Source organism: Euprymna scolopes, chromosome 46 (genome assembly GCF_053919585.1).
Source record: "Euprymna scolopes isolate OS-2025 chromosome 46, ASM5391958v1, whole genome shotgun sequence".
Taxonomy (NCBI): domain Eukaryota; kingdom Metazoa; phylum Mollusca; class Cephalopoda; order Sepiida; family Sepiolidae; genus Euprymna; species Euprymna scolopes.
The window spans coordinates 109,491,158-109,511,832 of record NC_136527.1 but is presented as its reverse complement, the minus strand read 5'-3'; the positions used below and the strand labels follow the sequence as shown (position 1 = coordinate 109,511,832).

Below are 20,675 nucleotides of genomic sequence, written 5' to 3'. Positions count from 1 at the left end.
CAGACATCTTGCTGCTGAACTCCCTACTTAGTACCCCTACAAATTATGTCCTAGCTTAGAGAGGCATTTCTGACACAACGGAATCCATGTTCATAAACTAAATGAATCTTTGAGTTATCCATTGTTTCCAAGATATTTGAAATCTCTAAATATTGCCCTGTGTGTTTTTTTGTTTTTTTTACATAGGCATCACCACATTATCAAGGCCAAGAGGCCACTCAAGGATAAGGGTTAAAGAGTGTACAGTAGAAATTGGACAATATAGTAATCATTAGTAATGAAAATTTGGTAAATTTGATAACTTATATGGAACGGTTCATCAAGAACTTATTTACGTTGGACTTGAAGACAACCATATTGTAGTCAGCCGGAAAGCAGGAAAACGGAAGACAATTCCACAGGCGTGCAGTTCTAAGAAAGAAGCTTTGTTCATGGAATCTACGTTTAGGTTTAGGCACAGATAAAGAGTTGGGGAAATTATTGATAGTGTTTTCTGCTAGACGAGTGTTTCTTGTTGCATCTATATCAAACTAGCATTTTAGCCCAGCGTTGCCCGGGTGTTTGGAGGTGTATGTTGAGAAAAAAAAAAAAATGCGGTCAATTTTTTTAACTTTGACCCCTTAACATTTATTGTTTTGGGCTCAAATCAAGTTATGAAGTTAGATCTATGTCCAAGGAACCTATATCTAAAATTTCAAGTGTGTAGACCCAAAATTCGCGGAGGAGTTTGGTAGAGTTCTCCAAGGTGAAATCGTAGAACTTTAACCCCTAAACAGCAAAAATTTCTGGCCGAAAACCGATCACAAAGATTTTCCCAAATCTCAGTGCCCTGTATATCAAATTTCGAGTCTGTAAACTTAAAATTGACAGAGTTATTGCGTAGGGAAATATACACAGACACACACATAAATACGTTCCCTTTTATAGATATATATATAGGGTTCTGTTCAAAATTCCCTGTAGATTTCCAAATTTGACAAGATACACGTAAAGAAACTTTCACAAGAAACACTCGTCTAGCTGTAAACACTATCAATAATTCCCCCCACTCTTTATCTGTGCCTAAACCTAAACGTAGATTCCATGAACAAAGCTTCTTTCTTAGAACTGCACGCCTGTGGAATTGTCTTCCGTTTTCCTGCTTTCCGGCTGACTACAATATGGTTGTGTTCAAGTCTAACGTAAATAAGTTCTTGATGAGCCGTTCCATATAAGTTATCAAATTTACCAAATTTTCATTACTAATGATTACTATATTGACCAATTTCTACTGTACACTCTTTAACCCTTATCCTTGAGTGGCCTCTGGGCCTTGATAATGTGGTGATGCCTTTGTAAAAAAAAAAAAAAAAAAAAAAAAAAAGGTTGGAGGGAACGTGGTGTAAAATGAGAACAAATAATATGAATCTAAAAAAAAAAAATCTGTTAAAATAGAATTCTTTATAAGCATCATCATCATCCGATTTAACGTCGTTTTTACATGCTGTCATGTCAATTAACCTATCTCTGACTAGGTCTTATTGTAACGAAGCCGGGCGACACCGGATAACCTTGCTTCCTAGGTTGAGGGTGAGTGGGATGGAGCTGGGCGAGAGGACAAAGAAGGGAAGGAATCTATGAATTGAACTTATCAATGTTGTCCTTATGCCACTTAGGAAGAGGAAGGGAAAATGGACTCAACGACCCTACCTTATCAATTGCATGCTAACTGTTGAGTCGCTATGAACTCTTTGTTTTTTAATTGTTTTGAACAAAAATGCAGACGAAATGAGATGAAAAAGAAATTTGCAAAATTTTCGAGACGCACAATTTTATGCATATCAGATGGACCGTTAATCCAAGAACATTTTTTTTTTCTCTTTCTATTTTATTTTGTTTGGTTCGTCCTATTTTATTAATTATCTTCTTTTGCATGCTGAAAGAGAAGAAAGATTTTTTTTTCCCCTCGTCGGGTTCTCAACTGTGAAAAAAAAACGGGGGAATGGAATGCAACCCACACGCCTACCTACATACATAAGTACATATACGACCCACACTGGTTCGGAGCAGAAGCTAGAGGCAGGGGACGTGCGTGTAATTGATGACAATGACACGAAAAATGGGGGGTCGTATGTAACGAAGCTGGGCGACACCGGATAACCTTGCTTCCTAGGCTGAGGGTGAGTGGGATGGAGCTGGGCGAGAGGTCTCAGTCCCATCTCGTGAGAAACCAACGAATTGTCAAGGGCCAGACTAAAGATAAGCCAGATGTCGGGTTGGCGAGGAAAACGCAAGGAGGTATGGGAAGGGTCGACGAGTAAAGTCGACGATCCGAGTGTAATGATAACATGATTCACTTAAATCAACAAGTTGGAGGTGATAATAGAGAAAGACCGAACCCGAAAACAATTGAATTAGTCATTCTAATTTTAAGGGAACAAATTGGTTAATTGCCTAGAGAGATAACTAATTCTCGGAATTGAATCGAGAGGGGGTCGGTTGGGAAGGAGAGAGAGAGAGAAAGAATTATGATTACCCGTCGAATAGAGAGATTGGGTTGACTACAGAAGGAAGGGGAGGATGACGTTTAATAAAATGACTGCGGAGATAGACAAAAGAAGAGAATCGGACAGTCTGTCGAAGAGAGGAGTTGGGAAGCCACGCATGCCGCAAGCCTCTTCTAATTGAGATGAAGAGAACTAACAAAGACCACCACTTAGAGTTTTTGTTTGAATACACTGTGGGGGTTGCATTCCAAGCCTGACGAACGTATAAGGGACGAGCCGAGCCTTAATGTATACCGAATCACTAAATGAACAGCCTAAACTATCCTCATCGTTGTTGATTGTTTCCATTTATACTTGTGAAGACTGTCTTCGATTTCAGCATAACCAAACTTGACTTTCCAGCCGTCGCAGACAGAGAGAGACGGCCACCGACGAGAAGACGATCACGACAGAAATTACCAAGAATTCCCGATTGGGCGTTACAACACTAGACGGCCAGATACCAACGTCCAATTCGGAGAGACTCAGCAGAGAGAGAGGGAGAGAGACGGATGCTTGTGCGGGGTCCGAGGCTCGAAGGAGCGAAAATATAGCCAACCGTCCTTAGGGTTAGTGCGCGTCGTTTTCCACCGTGCGCGCGCGACCCCTGCAAGGGAGAAAGGGTTATATTATTTCGTCTCTGAATTTTTGAGATGTGTATTGGTTATTTGTATTATTTGGATTCATCCGACTACTGTTCTCATCTTTAGTGCGATTTTCACAACGTTTTGATTGATGTAACCTCCGACCTTCTTCAGGTGTACCTTGTCAAACTCAGCATTTGCCAATTACTTAGGACCTCTATCTAGTCATGGCTGATGGAACGAGCACGCTACCCCCATGAAGTAAATAAAGGGTTCCACTCGAAATTCCATCCAAATTCCCGAGTTCGACAGAAACATTCCAGAGTTTGACAAGAATACACCTGAAGAAGGTTGGAGGATACATTGACTGTGAAAATCACACTCACGATGATGAATAATAATCACAAAATTAAGGCCTTTGATAGGGTATGGCATAAAGGTTTACTTCATAAGATCTCCAGCTACGGTATAGCTGGAAATGTCTTCTCAATTATTAAATCATTTCTCTCTGATAGGTTCATAAGAGTAGCGTTTGATGGGCTGAATCTCACAGAAGCTCACAGTATTAATGCTGGAGTCTCTCAGGGGTCCATCCTGGGCCCAACTCTTTTCCTGATTAATGATCTCCCAATTCACATCCTTACATCATTCGTAGGCATTTTTGCTGACGACACTACCATCTATGGACGCACATCTAAGACAGTAAACGACCAAGTTCTCTCCGATTCTCTCTCCTCTGATCTTGAGCAAGTGGTACAACGGGGAAAGAGGTGGCTTGTTACTTTTAATGCATCTAAAACCAAGCTTTTATCTTTACATCATCAATGTTCTGATCCCCATCTGGCACCAATTGAAATGAATGGCTCTCGTCTTCAGCAGGCCTCATGTTTTGACAAGCTTCTGGGCTTGACTCCTGATCTTAAATGGAATACGTACATCAAATCTGTTGCCAAGGCCACTGGAAAAATGGTGGAATCCTTCTATCGATCCAGTAGATATCTCACTGCTGATGCAATTCTCTATCTATATAAGAGCCAGGTACGTCCAAGGATGGAGTACTGTTGCCACATCTGGGCAGGAGCTGCTAGAAAGGACTTATCCTGCCTTGATAGAGTTCAAAATAGACTTCGTAGTCTTGTAGGAGATGTCCTTTTCTCTCCCCTGCGACCTCTATCTCACATGAGAGATGTTACGAGTTTGTCTCTGCTTTATCATTATTTTCATGGAAAGTGTTCGACTGACCTTCACTCTATGGTCACTTCTCGCCAAACTTTCATAAGAAACACTCGTCTAGCTGAAAACACTATCAATAATTCCCCCCACTCTTAATCTGTGCCTAAACCTAAACGTAGATTCCATGAACAAAGCTTCTTTCTTAGAACTGCACGCCTGTGGAATTGTCTTCCGTTTTCCTGCTTTCCAGCTGACTACAATATGATTGTCTTCAAGTCCAACGTAAACAAGTTCTTGATGAGCCATTCCACTTAGGTTAACAAATTTACCGAATTTCCATTACTAACGATTACTATTTTTTCCAATTGACTACTGTACACTCTTAATCCTTATCCTCGAGTGGTCTCTGGGTCTTGATAAGCGGTTATGCCTATGTAAAAAAAAATTTTAAAATACGACGAACAGGTCTTTTCCTCAAATTTTTCCTTCTCGTTCATACCATGTTTTATTTGGGTTTCCCCTGCAAATCCAGCGAAAAACAAAAATTATCAATGTTTCTTGCAGTCTTGAGAGGCATTTCTGACACAACGGAATTCGTATTCATAAAACGAATCTTTGATTTATCCATCGTTTCCAAGATATTTGAAATCTCTAAATCACAAAATTAAATATTGCCCTGTGTCGCATCTCTAAGATGATAAAGTTATGATCATAGCGTTTGAAATTCTGAATTGACATTAAAAAAATGCGAAATAATTTGACAAAAATCACAGATTAAAAATATCGAACATTTCATTCTTAACTAGCAGGGCAACCCAGCATTGCCCAGTGCAAACAGCATAACATAACTTCTATTCCTCTATTTTCTCCTCTCCCGTTTTTCCCTTCCCTTCCTCCTCTTCGCCAAGCCCATTCCTTTCTCTGGACATGCACACACATACAACTACATATAGTTCCAATTCCTGTATGTGTCTCACATCTCAATGAAAAATACCCCATAACCACCCAACTGGCAGCAAAGTCCCACCCCTTTGCTGTAGAGGTCCCTTGATGCGGAAAGATTTTCTAATAAGAATAGCCTTTTTTTTTTTTTATGTGCTTGCCTTTGGAATTCTGTTTCCCAAACAGTACCAACTTTGAGAAAATTAAATGTAATGTGAACAAACATTTTGCTGCTCAACTCCTCACCCAGGTTGCCCCCTATAAAGCTGCCCTTTATCACAATAGAGTAGTTTAACAATTATTAGTTTGAGCTAGCAAATCCTCTGTGTGTGTGAAATTATATTCGTTGAGTGCTGGGGTGGGGGTAGGGGGTAGAAAAAAAAAAGAATCGATGACAAAAAAAAAAAAAGGAAGTAGGTTTACTAAGTATTAAACGGATTTATCAATAGACAATGGATAGGAATTTGTTCTTAACGCAAACTCTTGAATTGGAAGCCATCTTTAATTTCAGAAGAGTTTCCAATGGGTAGCTATTCTTTTATGTACAAGTCCTGTGAGTCACTGTTCTCCACAGGTTCTGGACTTTATAATTTTGCAAGCAAAAGAACAAAAGATCCTTCTCGTGTTGACACGAGAAAGTTATGTGCTGGTGTGCTAAATGATTCAATTTTTCTGGTTTCTGATTGGTTGATAACAGAACGTGAATTAATTTGATTCGTCAGTTCTAATCGGCAGCATTTATCAATAGAATCTCCCAACTTTCAGTGAGCATATCCCATTAGATACCAAAAATAGGAGTCACCACTCGAGGATAAGGCCACTCGAGGATAAGGGTTAATGAGTGTATGGTAGTCAATGGAATAATATTGTAGTAATCGTTAGGATATATATATATTATTCCTTAATTGGAATTCATTTTTGAGATGAGCATTATATATTAATTTATTTTTGGCCGAAACGTTGTGAATAAACAAAACCAATAAAAGATCAAAAAAACAACAACTAATAAAGATGAGAACATTAGTCCGAAATAAAAATAAATTAATATATATAATGCTCATCTCAAAAATGAATTCCAATTAAGGAATAATATATATATATATATATATATATATATATATACCAATCGGTACAGACCCAACTATAGAAGATCAAATAAATAAACGTGGATCGCCCTTCGGGGCCCGTGGCGCAGTTGATAGAGACGTTGAATCTCTACAGTTCCAGATGAACATTGTCTGAAGATAGCGGTTTCAATCCCACCCAAAGCGTGCCAAAGGTTAATTGGCCAAAATGTGGTGAGACGACAACAACTACGGATGGCAGTGATGGCTGAGAATGCAGTTAGGAGATTCGAAGTTCCTATCCGTCGCGGTTACCACCTGACGAAGGCCAGAGGAATAGTTGGCCGAAACGTTGTGAATAAACAAAACCAATAAAAGATAAAAAAAACAACAACTAATAAAAATGAGAATAATAGTCCGAAATAAAAACAAATTAATAATCGTTAGGAGTTGAAATTTGGTAAATTGGATTACTTAAGGGAGACAGTTCATCAAAAACTTGTTTACATTGGACTTGAAGATGACTATATTATAATCAGCTGGAAAGCAAGCAAACGGAAGAGAATTCCATAGTTCTACGAAAGAAGCTTTGTTCATGGAATCTGCATTTAGGTTTAGGCACAGATAAAGAGTTGGGGAAATTATTGATAGTGTTTCTGATTCGTCGATAGCAGAATGTGAATTAATTTGATTTGTAAGTTCCAACAGCATCGTTTAAAAATAGAATCTCCCAACTTCCAGAGATCATACTCCCTTATTATACATAAAAAATATTGCAGCAGGGACCAAATTTACACAGATACTATGTAGGTAGTTGAGCAACAAAATGTCTGTTCTCACTTTTGCATTCAGTATAGTCCGGGACGCAGAGAACTGGGAAAGGAATTCTTAACTCTAGCATTCCGAGGGGAGAAACTATTAGAGTAGAAGGTTCTCTGGCATCTAAGGATCTCTACCGTGTAGGGGTTGAATTTTCCTGCTTGTCGAGTTGGTCAGGAGTATTTACGTTGAGAGGGTACAGGTGCTTTGAGTTTGTCGGAGCACATTCCATTAAGGCATAAATATGCATCATTTTGAGGATGGGACAGAGATTGAAGTTTGATTGATCGTGTGGGACCTATTAGGTTGGTGACTCTTTTTTGAACGCTGTCTAAGAGAGGGAGGGACTAGTGGCAGGCGCATCAGCCCAGACGTGGCAAAATGGTTGTGTAGAGGTACAGGATACTCTCAAATGTGAACAATTTTCTAGCATGGTAGAGAGAGCCCACCTTTTTTGCAGCAGCCTTGGCAATGTCCTCAATTTATTATTTGTTCCAGTTCATGTTGTCTGTGAATGTTAAGCCTAGGAGTTTGAGGATGACAAAAGAAAAGGAAGTAGGTTTAGAGAGTAATAAAAGGATTTATCAATAAATAATGGATAGAAATTTGTTCGTAATGCAGACAAAGAGAAATAAGGGTAGGGTTTAAATTAAGGGTGTGCCCGAATGACTGATAGGTAGAGAACGATGAGCCAGTAGGCATTTTGGGGGGAGGGTTACTGTTGAGTCAGGGGAACAATAGGAACGACACTCGTCGATCAGTTGGACGCTTAGTTGAGGCTTGAGTTCCTAGGTGGGCCGTTGGATTTTCGATACGGCTATGGGCAGCTGGTTGCTCAAAGATTCTCGGAAAGAGATGGGGAGATGAATTGGCAGCAATGGACGCACCCAGCCTCGACAGGACATAGATGGTGGCCTTAGCACGTAGAGGAGGATGATGATATATCACACACAAACACACAGACACACACACAGTTCAACCAACATATTTGTAAAGAATCGACGTCTGTGTTTTTTTTATTCTTATACTTGTGGAGCAGTGTGCTCCCCATCAACGGTTGCAAGTGTGAACAAAGCAACGACACTGTCAGAACTAGAACGATGAAAGATGGAGAACAACGTCACAGCACACACATTTGGGAGCGGGCACGTGGTGTCATACCGTGACATCATTGGAAAAACGAAAGTGTCATAAGATCAAAATGAAAACATTTGAGAAGTGTTTCATCTAACAGAAAACATTTTTGCAATTCTTGCATACCGATGTGATCAGTAAGGTTATGACAAGAGAATATTCTTTTCATTATTTTGACTCTCGAGTATATATCAGTTAATATCTTATATACACTGGTGAGCAAAAAAAAAAGTTTTCTTTCAATCTGTCAAAACGGTTAATTTAAGCTTGTAGTTGTCCTTCAAAGTGGATGCTCTAGGGCAACCAGATCCAGATTTTCCTTTTACCAAGCGTTTGACTTTGAACCATTCACTTTTTTCGATTCACTGCAGAAAGAGATGTTTTCACATTTTCTTTTCTTAAAATATTAAAAATCTGCTTGTAAGTCATTTTGGACTGCCTTAATCCTGCAATTCGGTTTTTTATATCCTATTGCTACAACATTATCTCATTGGTTACTGTACACTCACTAACCTTTATCCTCGAGTGGCCTCCGGGCCTTGATAAGTGATGACTTCCAAGTGTACAAAAAAAAAAAAAAAAAACAAACACCTGAAACAAATTAAAATTAAATAAAATATGCATCAAGTGCACTTGAAAGCCAAATCATTATTTTGACTCTCGAGTATATATGAGTTAATATCTTATATACACTGGTGAGCAAAAAAAAAAGTTTTCTTTCAATCCGTCAAAACAGTTAATTTAAGCCTGTGGTCGTCCTTCAAAGTGGATGCTCTAGGGCAACCAGATCCAAATTTTCCTTTTACCAAGCGTTCGACTTTCAACCTTTTACCAATTCGATTCACTGCAGAAAGAGAATTTTGCTTAAGGTTGTTTTTGCTTGGCTGTTTCCCCTGTAGCCTTACCAGGCCACTTATATATATATACTAGCATGGGTGCCCGGCGTTGCCCGGGTGTTTGGATGTGTATGCTGAGCAACCCCCCCCCCCCAAAAAAAAGCGGTCAATTTTTTTTTAACTTTGACCCCTATTATGACCCCTTAAAATTTATTGTTTAGGGCTCAAATCAAGTTATTAAGTTAGATCCATGTCCAGGGAACCTATATCTAAAATTTCACATGTTTAGACCCCAAATTGTCGGAGGAGTTTGGTAGAGTTCTCAAAGGTCAAATCGTTGAACTTTACCCCCTTAACAGCGAAATTTCTGGCCGAAAACCAATCACATAGATTTTCCCAAATCTCGGTACCCTGTATATCAAATTTCGAGTTATGGCGTAGGGAAATGTACACAGACACGCTCACTTTTATAGATATATAGATAGATATCTCCCACCTGACTATATGACACTTTTGAAATATATACACACGAGGAGAAAAACAGCAATAATATTCCAATGCAATCAAGAGATGTAAAAAAAACTAAGTTATATACGCAACTATATGACATTAAGAAAAATCTCACTCCACAATTCTATAGACATTTTGAAATGCCAACAATATTTTCCTTTTGAAATAGAACAAAGACAGCCTTTTCACAACTATTTTTTTTTTGGGGGGGGGCATTTAATCACACAAGAAGCAGTTAAAGACGGTCAGAAGCTAGATCGGCGGAAACATTTTCAGAATAATATGCAAGATGAAAATAGTAGTCCAAATGATACAAATTTATCAATCCTCATCTCAAAAATTCCAAAACAAGTAAATTCTTCGTTTTAACGTTTTTAAATCAAAACTTTATGTTGTAGAATGATAAATACCCCTCTCCTACTCTCAGAATGAACTCCATTTTTTTTTTTTTGTTTTGTTTTTTGTTTTTTTTACACAGTGATCACCACTTATCAAGGCCCGGAAGCCACTCAGGGATAAGGGTTATTGCAAGTACATTACGTTAGTGTGGAGATTTGATGAAGTGTTTAATTAAGGGGGTGGTTCATTAGGAATTTGTTAACATTGGACTTGAAGACATCCAAGTTGTAGTCCGGAGGGAAGCAGGCAGACAGAACATTTCTCTCTGATGGATTCATAAGAGTAGTGGTTAATGTGCAGAAATCAGAAGCTCACAGTATTAATGCTGGAGTCCCTCTGGGATCCATTCTGGGCCCAACTCTCTTCCTGATCTACATTAATGATCTTGCAAATCACATCCTTACATCATTTGTAGACATTTATGCTAATGACACTAAATCTAAAACCGTAAATGAACAAGTTCGATTCTCTCTCCTCTGATCTTGAGTTTAATTAAGGGGGCGGTTCATTAGGAATTTGTTAACATTGGACTTGAAGACATCCAAGTTGTAGTCCGGTTTAATATAGATTATAGCTCCATCTGATGTACCAGCCAGTTTTTTTACATCTTTTCTTTTAATTTTAACATAGTTTTGCAGCAACAAGTAGTGCAAATATTAGAAAATAGCAGGCCGTCCGGCATTGCCCGGTCGTAAAATACGCTTAAACATGACATTTTGATTAATGCAGATTTCGTATTTATTATTATACTAGCGAGGGTTACCCGGCGTTGCCCGGGTGTTTTTCGGGGTATGTGAAAAAAAACCCGAAGCGTTGACGACGCGCAGTTGGAAAATAGTGTTAAAAAAAAACAAACAGGTGCGCGTTTTTGATTGACGTGACGGCGATAGGTATTCAGCAGTTACGATTTTGTGCGGGACAGTTTTGAATAAATCGGTTTGTTTTTAAAAACCCGCTCCCTGTTTATTAGGAGGAGCGAAATGAAAGCTACAGTCTGATACGACGAAGTCGACATTGAACAAACGTTACTTCGCTCTCTTGAGACAACTGGCTTTCGGCCTGTGGTTAGAGTCGAGTTTCGCTTTTTTTTTAATACCGAAAACCGAATGTAACGCGTGCCGATGTGGGAAATGTCGAATAATTAACGTTTGAAAGTCAATAAAATTAAATAGACAGGCGAGCTCCGTGGGTAATTCTGAGATATTACAATTTATAGATGATATAAAAAGTTTTAAGAAGTTGTGAAGCGAGCAAGCGCTTCTCTGAAAGAAGTCTTTCGTGGACATCGAGGAAAAGCGAACATACATACACACATACATTTTCGCTTTTATATATATAGAAGATTATATTGGACCTAATATATAGTAATGATTTTTTTTTTAGGCATTTAATCACACTAGTTAGTCTCCATTCTTTTTATAGGAGAAACAGACGATTCCATTTTCCTTATTTGGGTATAGTATGACAAAGGGTTATCCTATCCTACCTGGAGGCGCCACAAAATAGTCTTCTAAAGTCACAGAAGCATTTTGTAGAATTTCTTTACGGGAATTTGTCTGCGATACTTTGTCTTCCCGGAAATACAAGGACCTGCGGAAAAAAAAAAGGTAAAAAATGTATATGTTTATAGTGAATCTTACTTGTTTAGTAAAAAATTCTGCACAGTGTTCTATAATATATATTTCAAGGTAAGACCTCTTTATCAAAATGGGGGGGGGTAAAATCTTTGGAAATTAGTAAAAAATTCTGCAGTGTTCCATGATATATTGTTACATAGCGTAAGGTGTGTGTATCTATATATATATATATATATATATATATATATATATATATAAAAAGTGAATATGTCTGTCTGTGTGTGTCTGTGTATATTTTCCAACACAATAACGCTGTCAATTTTCAGTCTACACACGCGAAATTTGATATACAGGATTAAGGTGGGGTTAAACTTTGTTATGAAATTTTTTTCTTGAGTTAGCAAGTAGAAGTAGTTGTCAGTTTGATAAGTTAAGTGATAGTTGACAACTACTTCTACTTGCTAACTCAAGAAAAAAATTTCATAACAAAGTTTAACCCCACCTTAAACATCTCTCCATAATTATACACATAAATAGGCAAAACACAAAATACACTTACACGCATGCATGCTTGGGTAGGTGTGCACCCTCACACACGAAACAACAACAAAAAAGCACAATAAGGCACGCGCACACTTTCGCGGGTGCGCACGCCCATACCCAGTACAGTACCATTTCTCTTAACTAAACAAACAACTAGAAATTAAACGTATGTATGTGTATGTGCGCGCGTGTGTGCGTGTGTATATGTGTGTGTGCGTGAGTGTACACATATGATTGTGTATGCGTGTGTGTATAATTATATATCATCTGTTATCTATGCTACATCTTGTTTGTATGTATACGTGCACTTATGTTTGGGTGACCGAATCCATGTATGCATATGTGCATGGATTGGAAAGGAAACTTCAACCAATATATACATAAGGTGGGATGTATGAATATGTATGTGTGTGTGTGATTGTGAGTGCATGTGCCCATATATATATATATGGGTGGATGAGTATATACACATCCGTATGTATGTATGTGTGTGTATGTATATATATATACATATGTATGCACATGTATGAGTGGGTAAATGTGTTCGTGTGAATATGGATATACGCGTATGTGTGAGCCCCTGCATATGTCTGTGTGTGTGCATGTGTGTGTGTATGTGCCTGCATAGTATGTGGATGTTTGTGAGTGTATGTGCACATACATATATGTGCGTGTATGTGTGTGTATATATATCTTCTACCTATTTCTCCATCTTACTTGTGTGTGTGTGGGTGCGTGTACGTATGTCTGAATGATTAAGCGCATATATACATGCGTGTTTTAGTTGGAAAAAAAAAAAAAAAAAAAGTGTATGTATATATATATATATATATATATAAAATAAAAAATAAGAAAATAAAAATAATTGTTAGCGGTGGATGTATGCGAGTACGTATGTGGGTGTGTAGGTGAGTATGTATATGTGTATATATGTATGCTCCTACATATATTTCTATGTATGTGCGTGTGTGTATGTGTGTGTGCCTGCGTGCGTGTGCATGTGTACATGTACATGAATATATATGTATGCGTATGTGATTGTGTGTGAGTGTATGCTATACATGGGGAAAGAAAGTCTTTAAAAAGAACCCTAAAGAAGCCATAAAAACCTTCACCATATGGACTAAAAAACACTCTTTGAAACTAACTTTGACCGGTCACAGTGAACAACTTACAGTTGGAGACAGAATGTCTAAACACTGAACACACGCATCGCACCACTATGAAAAACATATTTAATATCAGCGGAGGCATATCTACAAACTCCCATTTTAAAGAAAAACTTTTTACGAAAATATCTGAAGAGAGCACACCCTAAGCTCGAAACGCGTTATAAAAATATTTTAAGATAAAAATATGATGAAAACCTTTAAAAAAAACCCACAATTGTTGATGGCTACACTCTTTTAAATATATATATATATATATATATATATATATATATAAACACACATCTTGAATTGGAAGCCATGTTTGTTGCTGCCGCCAGATTCATCTTATCATAGGATAGATGGGTTTTGGTATTCTGGCTTTTAATGCCGAATATCAAAGCTAAATCCGTCACCGTAAAATATGCCCTTAAGATAAGGGCAAAAAAAAAGATAGGAAAAATATCGTTCTAGTTAGAGCAACATCATAAAAGTGGTATAAATGTATTTAAATAAAATAAATAATTATTCATTTGTGTCATATATAGCTTAGATAGCAAAATAAGATAGGTGTTCCTGCTTCCGGGTTGTGATTCGGTCAATGCCCCAGGTGAAGTCATATCACAGAAAGGATGCCAAGCCCTTTCTGAGATTAGACCCTGGAGAGAACAGGTCGCTTCGATTCACCGTCCGTCCATCGTTTGGTCAGTTTCAAATGTAGTAGCAGTTTTTTCTTTAGCCAACGAGGTAAGAATCCAAAATCTTGATCATGAATTATTTATAAGGTAGTATGTAGCCTTGTTTTTAATAAGAATATCTGCAATATTTCTTTACTTATATATACGTTTGGCAATCACATTTCTCATTCCACGTGATAATCTTGAAAAAACTTTTTTTCGTATCGTATGTGTCTGGTGTCGCTGTTATGTCAATCTCCTATCCTTTGTATTTTTTATTTGTTTTCATTTTATTTTTGTAAAATATATCGTTTTGTATGTTTTGTGTTGCATTTATGTTAACCGTTTTTATTTATTTTTTATTGCAGTTTTCCAGAGATATCGCTCACATGCAGAATGACCGAATCCCCAAAGATATCCTGTATCGTGAGCTCTCAGCCAGCAGCAGACCAACTGGTAGTCTACTCCTCAGATTTAAGAATGTACGTGAAAAGGACTTAAAATCCAGCAACATCAACCCTTTTAATTTAATTTTAATTCCAGATGTGTATTTTAATTTGTTTTAACATTTCTGCTAATGTTTTGCTTTTCATTTTTCTTGTGTGTTCAAAATCGTATTTTGAGGCAAATCTTTGGTTTCTTTAAATTGTTTCTTTATTTGGTTTATACAACTCTCCTACAGCCCATACCACTAGTTTTGTACGTTTTGTGTTGCATTTATGCCAATCATTTTTATTTATTTTTTATTGCAATTTTCACAGCTGCATGTGAGAAGGAATAAAATTATTCTAACCATAATTTAAGCAGTTGTCAGTTCTCTCACGCATGTCAAGAGGCCAAAGGAATCACAATGTTTAATTTCAAAAGAGTTTCCGATGGGTAGCTATTCTATACAAGTCCTGGATATGAAAAATTTTAAGTGGGTAGCTGTTCTGTAGAGGTCCTGGACTTTATAATTTTGCAAGCAAAAGAACAAAAGATCATTCTCATGTTGACACGAAAAAATTAAATTTTATTTTTATGAAGCTATTCTGGTTTTTGATTGGTTGATAAAAGAAGGTGAATTAATTTGATTTGTCAGTTTCTATCAGTAATGTTTATGAATAGAATCTCCCAACTTTGTGAGAGCATACTCCATTTGTTATCAAAAATATTGCACCCCCCCTATATTTATATAATAGGGAAGCCCTTTCAGTTCATGTTTAATTCTGTTCAAAAATATTTATATATATATATACTAGCTGTACCCGGCCACACGTTGCTGTGGCTCAGTTTGTTAAAATGGAACACATGTGAAAGTAGAGAAAAGTTTGATTCTTTTTTTTTAAGAGAATGCACAAATTATTTTTTTTTTAACAGATATTAAGAAAATAAACAGAAAAATACTTCCATCATTAATTATGCAAAAAAATAAATAAAATGTTGATTTAGTGTTTCAATATTATGCTTATAAATTACGATAAAACTTGCTGAGTATGCGCTGTTTTACGGTTGTTGCAAAAATGGAATGGAAACTTAAATTTCGCTTTGTTTTAATCTTTCTTAATTTTTTAATTGTGCCCCCCCCAAACGAATATAATCAAAACAGTAACATTCAACAATTGTACTTTATGTATATAAAACACAAAATATTTATTAAAAAAAAAAAAAAGTTAAGAACGAAAGGGAAATAATTCCATTTTTAAACGAAAAAGTCAGTTTGGTATATCTTTTTGTTATTTTTTACATAAGTCCAGCTTACCATTCACATTGGAAATGTCGACATTTACAGGTTGTCGGGTACATTTACAACGAATAAACACTCCAATCTAGTAGATGTATCAGAATTTTTGTAGGAATTTTTTACACCCCTATCACGAAACTGCAAATAAAATATAAAAATCTCGTAATTTCTCTTTCAAAAGTGGGTTGTTTATTTTCTTTATGGATTATACTTCCAAAATAAACTATTAAAGTTGTTTTAAAGTAATAGAAATATTTTTTTTTATTTTTTAAAAAACAGTAATGAATTTTACGAACTCAATATTTTTCAATTTTTAAACTTTAAAAATCTATCAAAATTTTTCTATTGATTCTATTTTTACGATATTTTCAGGGTCAATGTGAAATTTTATGCTCTTTCCAATAAACCGAACATAATATTTTAGACAAACGTTTTTTTTTTTAATTCACCCCCCCCCATTTTCAAGTGTCTAGTAAAAATTAAATAATTAATTTACTCACCAAAGTTTTATATATCACAAATTGAAGAGAAAAGGTCAATAAGTAATATATTCAAATTTAAAACAAAAAAAGTAGTGTTTTTTAGAAATTTACCTGTAAAGTTCGAAGTTTAAAACCTTTTTTTTTTTAAACCACGTTTGTTTTTTCTTTTGTTTTTTTTATGAAACCTTGGTCCTTGCTCCTTTAATTGAAAAAAAATTAGGGCTTGAATTACATTTTTCGAGTAGTTATAAGCTTGGAAAGACAGGGGGTAGAATAATTCACGCCTCCCATTTTGAAATGTCTATTAAAAAGTAAGTAATTTATTCACCAAGGTGTTATATATCACAAATTGAAGAGAAAAGGTCAATAAATAATATATTCAAATTTAAAACAAAAAAAAGTAGTGTTTTTTTAGATATTTACCTGTAAAGTCCGAAGTTAAAACCTTTTTTTTTTTAAAAAACATGTTGTTTTTTTTTTGTTTTTAATGAAACCTTGGTCCTTGCTCCTTTAATTGGAAAAAAAATTTTGTTACATTTTTCGAGGAGTTATAAGCTTGGAAAGACGGGGTGGAATTATTCACTATTTTTCACGAAATTTCTGACACACCTACCAATCTACCCATGTTAAGAACGGCTTTCAGAATAGACACCCCTAACCTTGCCAGAATACCCGAAAAGCTATAAAAGTTGACGTGTCGAATGTGAACGATGAGTTGGACGTAATGTAAAAATGTACCGAATTTAAAAGGGAACGAAATTCAAATTTCCGTTCCATTTTTACAACCGTAAAGCAGAGCATTCTATGCAAATTTTACCTAACTTACTGTATTAATGCTATTTTTTTTAAGCAAAAAAAAATAAAATAAAAAATAATATTTAGGTTTGGCTATAAATTCCTAAACTCATTTCACCCTAAATAATTTAGGTGACTGAAATAGGAATCTAATTGAATCTTTAATTTCCTGAATAGTATGTGAGAACTCATTTTTCTTCGAGTTATATCGAATTCATTAATACGGACTTTAGGGGCTTTTTTCGTAATGTTACTGTAAAAATTATTTTTTATTGTTACAAATTACGATGCTTTATTTATATAAAAAAAAACAAAAATAAATTCTTGCGTTTTTTATTTACTACTGAAAACCATAACTTTAGTAAAGGTATTTTTTGTTTAAACAAAATAAAACATTTTCACTAAGAGTTAAGTAAAAATAATTAGTTCATTATATTCTGCGATCATTATTTGAAAAATACTGCAATTTTCATTAAAATTCGTTAATTTCCTGATTTTTGGTGAATTTTTAAGTAAAGGGAGGAGTCAAAATGTTTATACACTTTGAGCGTCAGCATTCATTTTGTGTGTACCTACCATTTTTCGATGAATATTTGATAGCAAAGCGACCACGTGCGGTTAATTTAAATTAAATTTCAATCACATGGTTACATTATCAATAATCATTTGATTAAACCCATTGAAAATTTACCGATATTGTAAACACATTCTGTTTACATTAAGCCTGTAGTGTTTTTTTAGTGATGCAATGTTGGCAACTGAGATTTAAAAAAACCCGCGAGATCAGGAGAAAGAAATGTCCAGAAAATCGCTAGATTTTTAACTTTTATCGTCTGAAATTTTCAAAAATCGCTAATCCCCCCCCAATCTCCATATTTTAACTTCCTAGCATAAAAAAATTATAAATATAGTATATTCAATATATAAAATGTTCCGTGTTTTCTCACTATATGTTTCTGGAATTATATTGAAGCGGTTAGCTCCCCAGAAGGCTTACATATTTTATCAGCTAGTTTTGCCTCTTTTTTTCAGAGATGGTATTTTTTTTTTTGCAGGAAACAAATCATAAACTCAAACTTTTTATAATAAAAGTTAAATTGAAATATACTGCAAATTAAACATCACAATAATGGTACAACATTGAAATTAGAAAAATAAAAAACAAAAAACTTTGTTTTAGCATATGAAAAGTATTTAGGTTGGTAGATAATTAAATTCTACTGTATTGGTATAAGTTTTTTTTTTTTTTTGCTGCTGTTTCTTGCTTTTTACAATTTTCGACTAAATACTTCTAAATAAAGCAGGGTTGCTTAGCTCGTATTTTAAACTAAACTTCGGAGGTTGGAATGCTCCCCCCCCACCTAAAATGTACTTGGAAAAATCGATTTTATAGTGAGATTTAAGAATGGTTAGCCGAAAAAAGGTGAAAAACAAAACAAATAATCAATAAATAATTGTTACCAAAGGCAATAAATGCTACTTTTTTTTTACTTACATGAATGAGTTTATTTTATGTTTTAAAGTATTTTCAAGCGCTTTTCTTTATTTTTTAATCTAAAATTGCGGGTGTGTGGGTGCCAAATATCTCCAGATTTTCTAGAATTCTCCGCTAGAGTGCAAACGAAATCTCCAGATCTAGCAAGAAAACCGCTAAATTGGAAACACTGGTCACGTGACAGGAAGCGATAATAAATAATTGTCCCTAAATAAAATAAATGGCCTATCGGTACAAAGAAAAACACCTATTTATCATAGAAAAATGAAGTATAATGTTATAATTAAAAAGAAATATATAAAAACACACATGGATATAGTAAACATATTATACCAAAACGTGGAAGCCATCCGTCCAGTGGTTTTTTAGACTATTAATTGCGAACGAACCAAAAGTTACATTTTTATATATATATAGATATTCAAATATGTAAAAAAAAAAACAAAAACAAAAAAAAACAGAAGTCATCTGGATCTTTCAATTTGAGCATATAAAAAAAGGAAGCCATTTTTAATTTTGTTCAAATGTCAAATAAAAAATATGTGTAAAAAAAAAAGGGGGGGGGATAAAAAAATGGATTTTTATTTTTACCTTGAAAAACTGCACGCCTGTGGAACTCTGTTCCGTCTGTCTGCTTCCCACCCGACTACAACCTGGATGTCTCCAAGTCCAACGTAAACAAATTCCTAATGAATCGCCCCCTTAAGTAAACACTTCAATAAATCTCCACACTAACGTACTGTACTTGCAATAACCCTTATCCCTGAGTGGCTTCCGGGCCTTGATAAGTGGTGACCACCGTGTAAAAAAAAAAAAAAAAAAAAAAAAAAGGTGAGCATGGGAAATTAAAGTCATTAACAGGAAATAGCGATCCTGTCTCTGCTTTATCATTATTTCCATGGCAAGTGCTCGTCTGAGCTCCAATCTCTGCCCCCCCCCACCCGTAGATTCCATAAAGCTTCTTTCTTAGAACTGTACGTCTGCGGAACTCTCTTCCATGTTAGTCTGTTTCCCAGCTGACTACAATTTGGTTGTCTTCAAGTCCAACGTAAACAAATTCTAATTTACCAAATTTTTACTACTAACGATTACTAAGAAATTATCCCATTGACTACTGTACGCTCAATAACTCTTATCCTCAAGTGGCCTCCAGGCCTTGATAATTGGTGACCTCTTTGTAAAAAAAATAAATAAATAAATAACAAAATAACCATACACCAAGGATAGTTTATAACAAGTAAAATCTTTGTTTGGATGGATGAATAAAGCGTACAGAAATATGTCGGCAAGTTAAACTTGCCGACATATTTCTGTTAGTTTTACGCATGCGCAAATTCAATCATAGCTACAACTGGTTTAATTTAAAATTTTATCTGTCAGGATAGCTCAAACAGTAGGGAAAGCAGTTGGAGCGCTAATTGTACTAGTTGTCTCTATAATAATAAACATGTAATCTGCATGAATTAATACGTATTTAAACGTATTTTATGATTGACTGCTAGTTTTAAATGAACATATTTTTATTTGTGTTACGTTGATTAATTTTTAGCCTTGCAGCAAACATGTCTTCATAAGTCAGGCATTAACGTCAAAGGAAAAAAGTAAATTGTAAGCTAAATGTTTCTTTTTTTTTTTTGCCAAGTTACAGAAAAATCTAATGAATGGGGCAAAAGTTATGGGGTAAAAAGTGTCATTTTTTGCAACTTTGGGGCATTTGTGACCCCTTTTGAACTCCTGAGAATGCCGACTCCCAGTGAAAATAGACGAACAATGTAGTTTTTTTTTTTGCCAAGTTTCAGAAAAATCTAATGAATGGGGCAAAAGTTATGGGGTAAAAAGTGTCATTTTTTGCAACTTTGGGGCATTTGTGACCCCTTTTGAACTCCTGAGAATGCCGACTCCCAGTGAAAATAGACGAACGATGTAGTTTTTTTTTTTTGCCAAGTTTCAGAAAAATCTAATGAATGGGGCAAAAGTTATGGGGTAAAAAGTGTCATTTTTTGCAACTTTGGGGCATTTGTGACCCCTTTTGAACTCCTGAGAATGCCGACTCCCAGTGAAAATAGACGAACAATGTAGTTTTTTTTTTGCCAAGTTTCAGAAAAATCTAATGAATGGGGCAAAAGTTATGGGGTAAAAAGTGTCATTTTTTGCAACTTTGGGGCATTTGTGACCCCTTTTGAACTCCTGAGAATGCCGACTCCGAGTGAAAATAGACAAACAATGCAGTTTCACGCCATAAGACGTGT

The 20,675-nt window shown here is 35.6% G+C and overlaps 1 protein-coding gene and 1 long non-coding RNA gene across 3 annotated transcripts in view; one reads left to right on the top strand and one right to left on the bottom strand.

Annotated features, from left to right (window-relative positions):
* Positions 1-15,223, top strand: part of LOC145270611 (uncharacterized) — a 96,823-nt gene extending 81,600 nt beyond the window's left edge. For both annotated transcript variants that reach the window (XR_013865467.1, XR_013865468.1), the window contains exon 2: positions 14,300-15,223. This is a non-coding gene — a long non-coding RNA (uncharacterized LOC145270611). The remainder of the gene's footprint in view (positions 1-14,299) is intronic.
* Positions 1-20,675, bottom strand: part of LOC145270608 (glutamyl-tRNA(Gln) amidotransferase subunit C, mitochondrial-like) — a 56,864-nt gene that overhangs the window by 4,204 nt on the left and 31,985 nt on the right. The window contains exon 4 of the mRNA XM_080126237.1: positions 11,473-11,576. Coding sequence (XP_079982363.1) covers positions 11,473-11,576 — 104 coding nt within the window. The remainder of the gene's footprint in view (positions 1-11,472; positions 11,577-20,675) is intronic.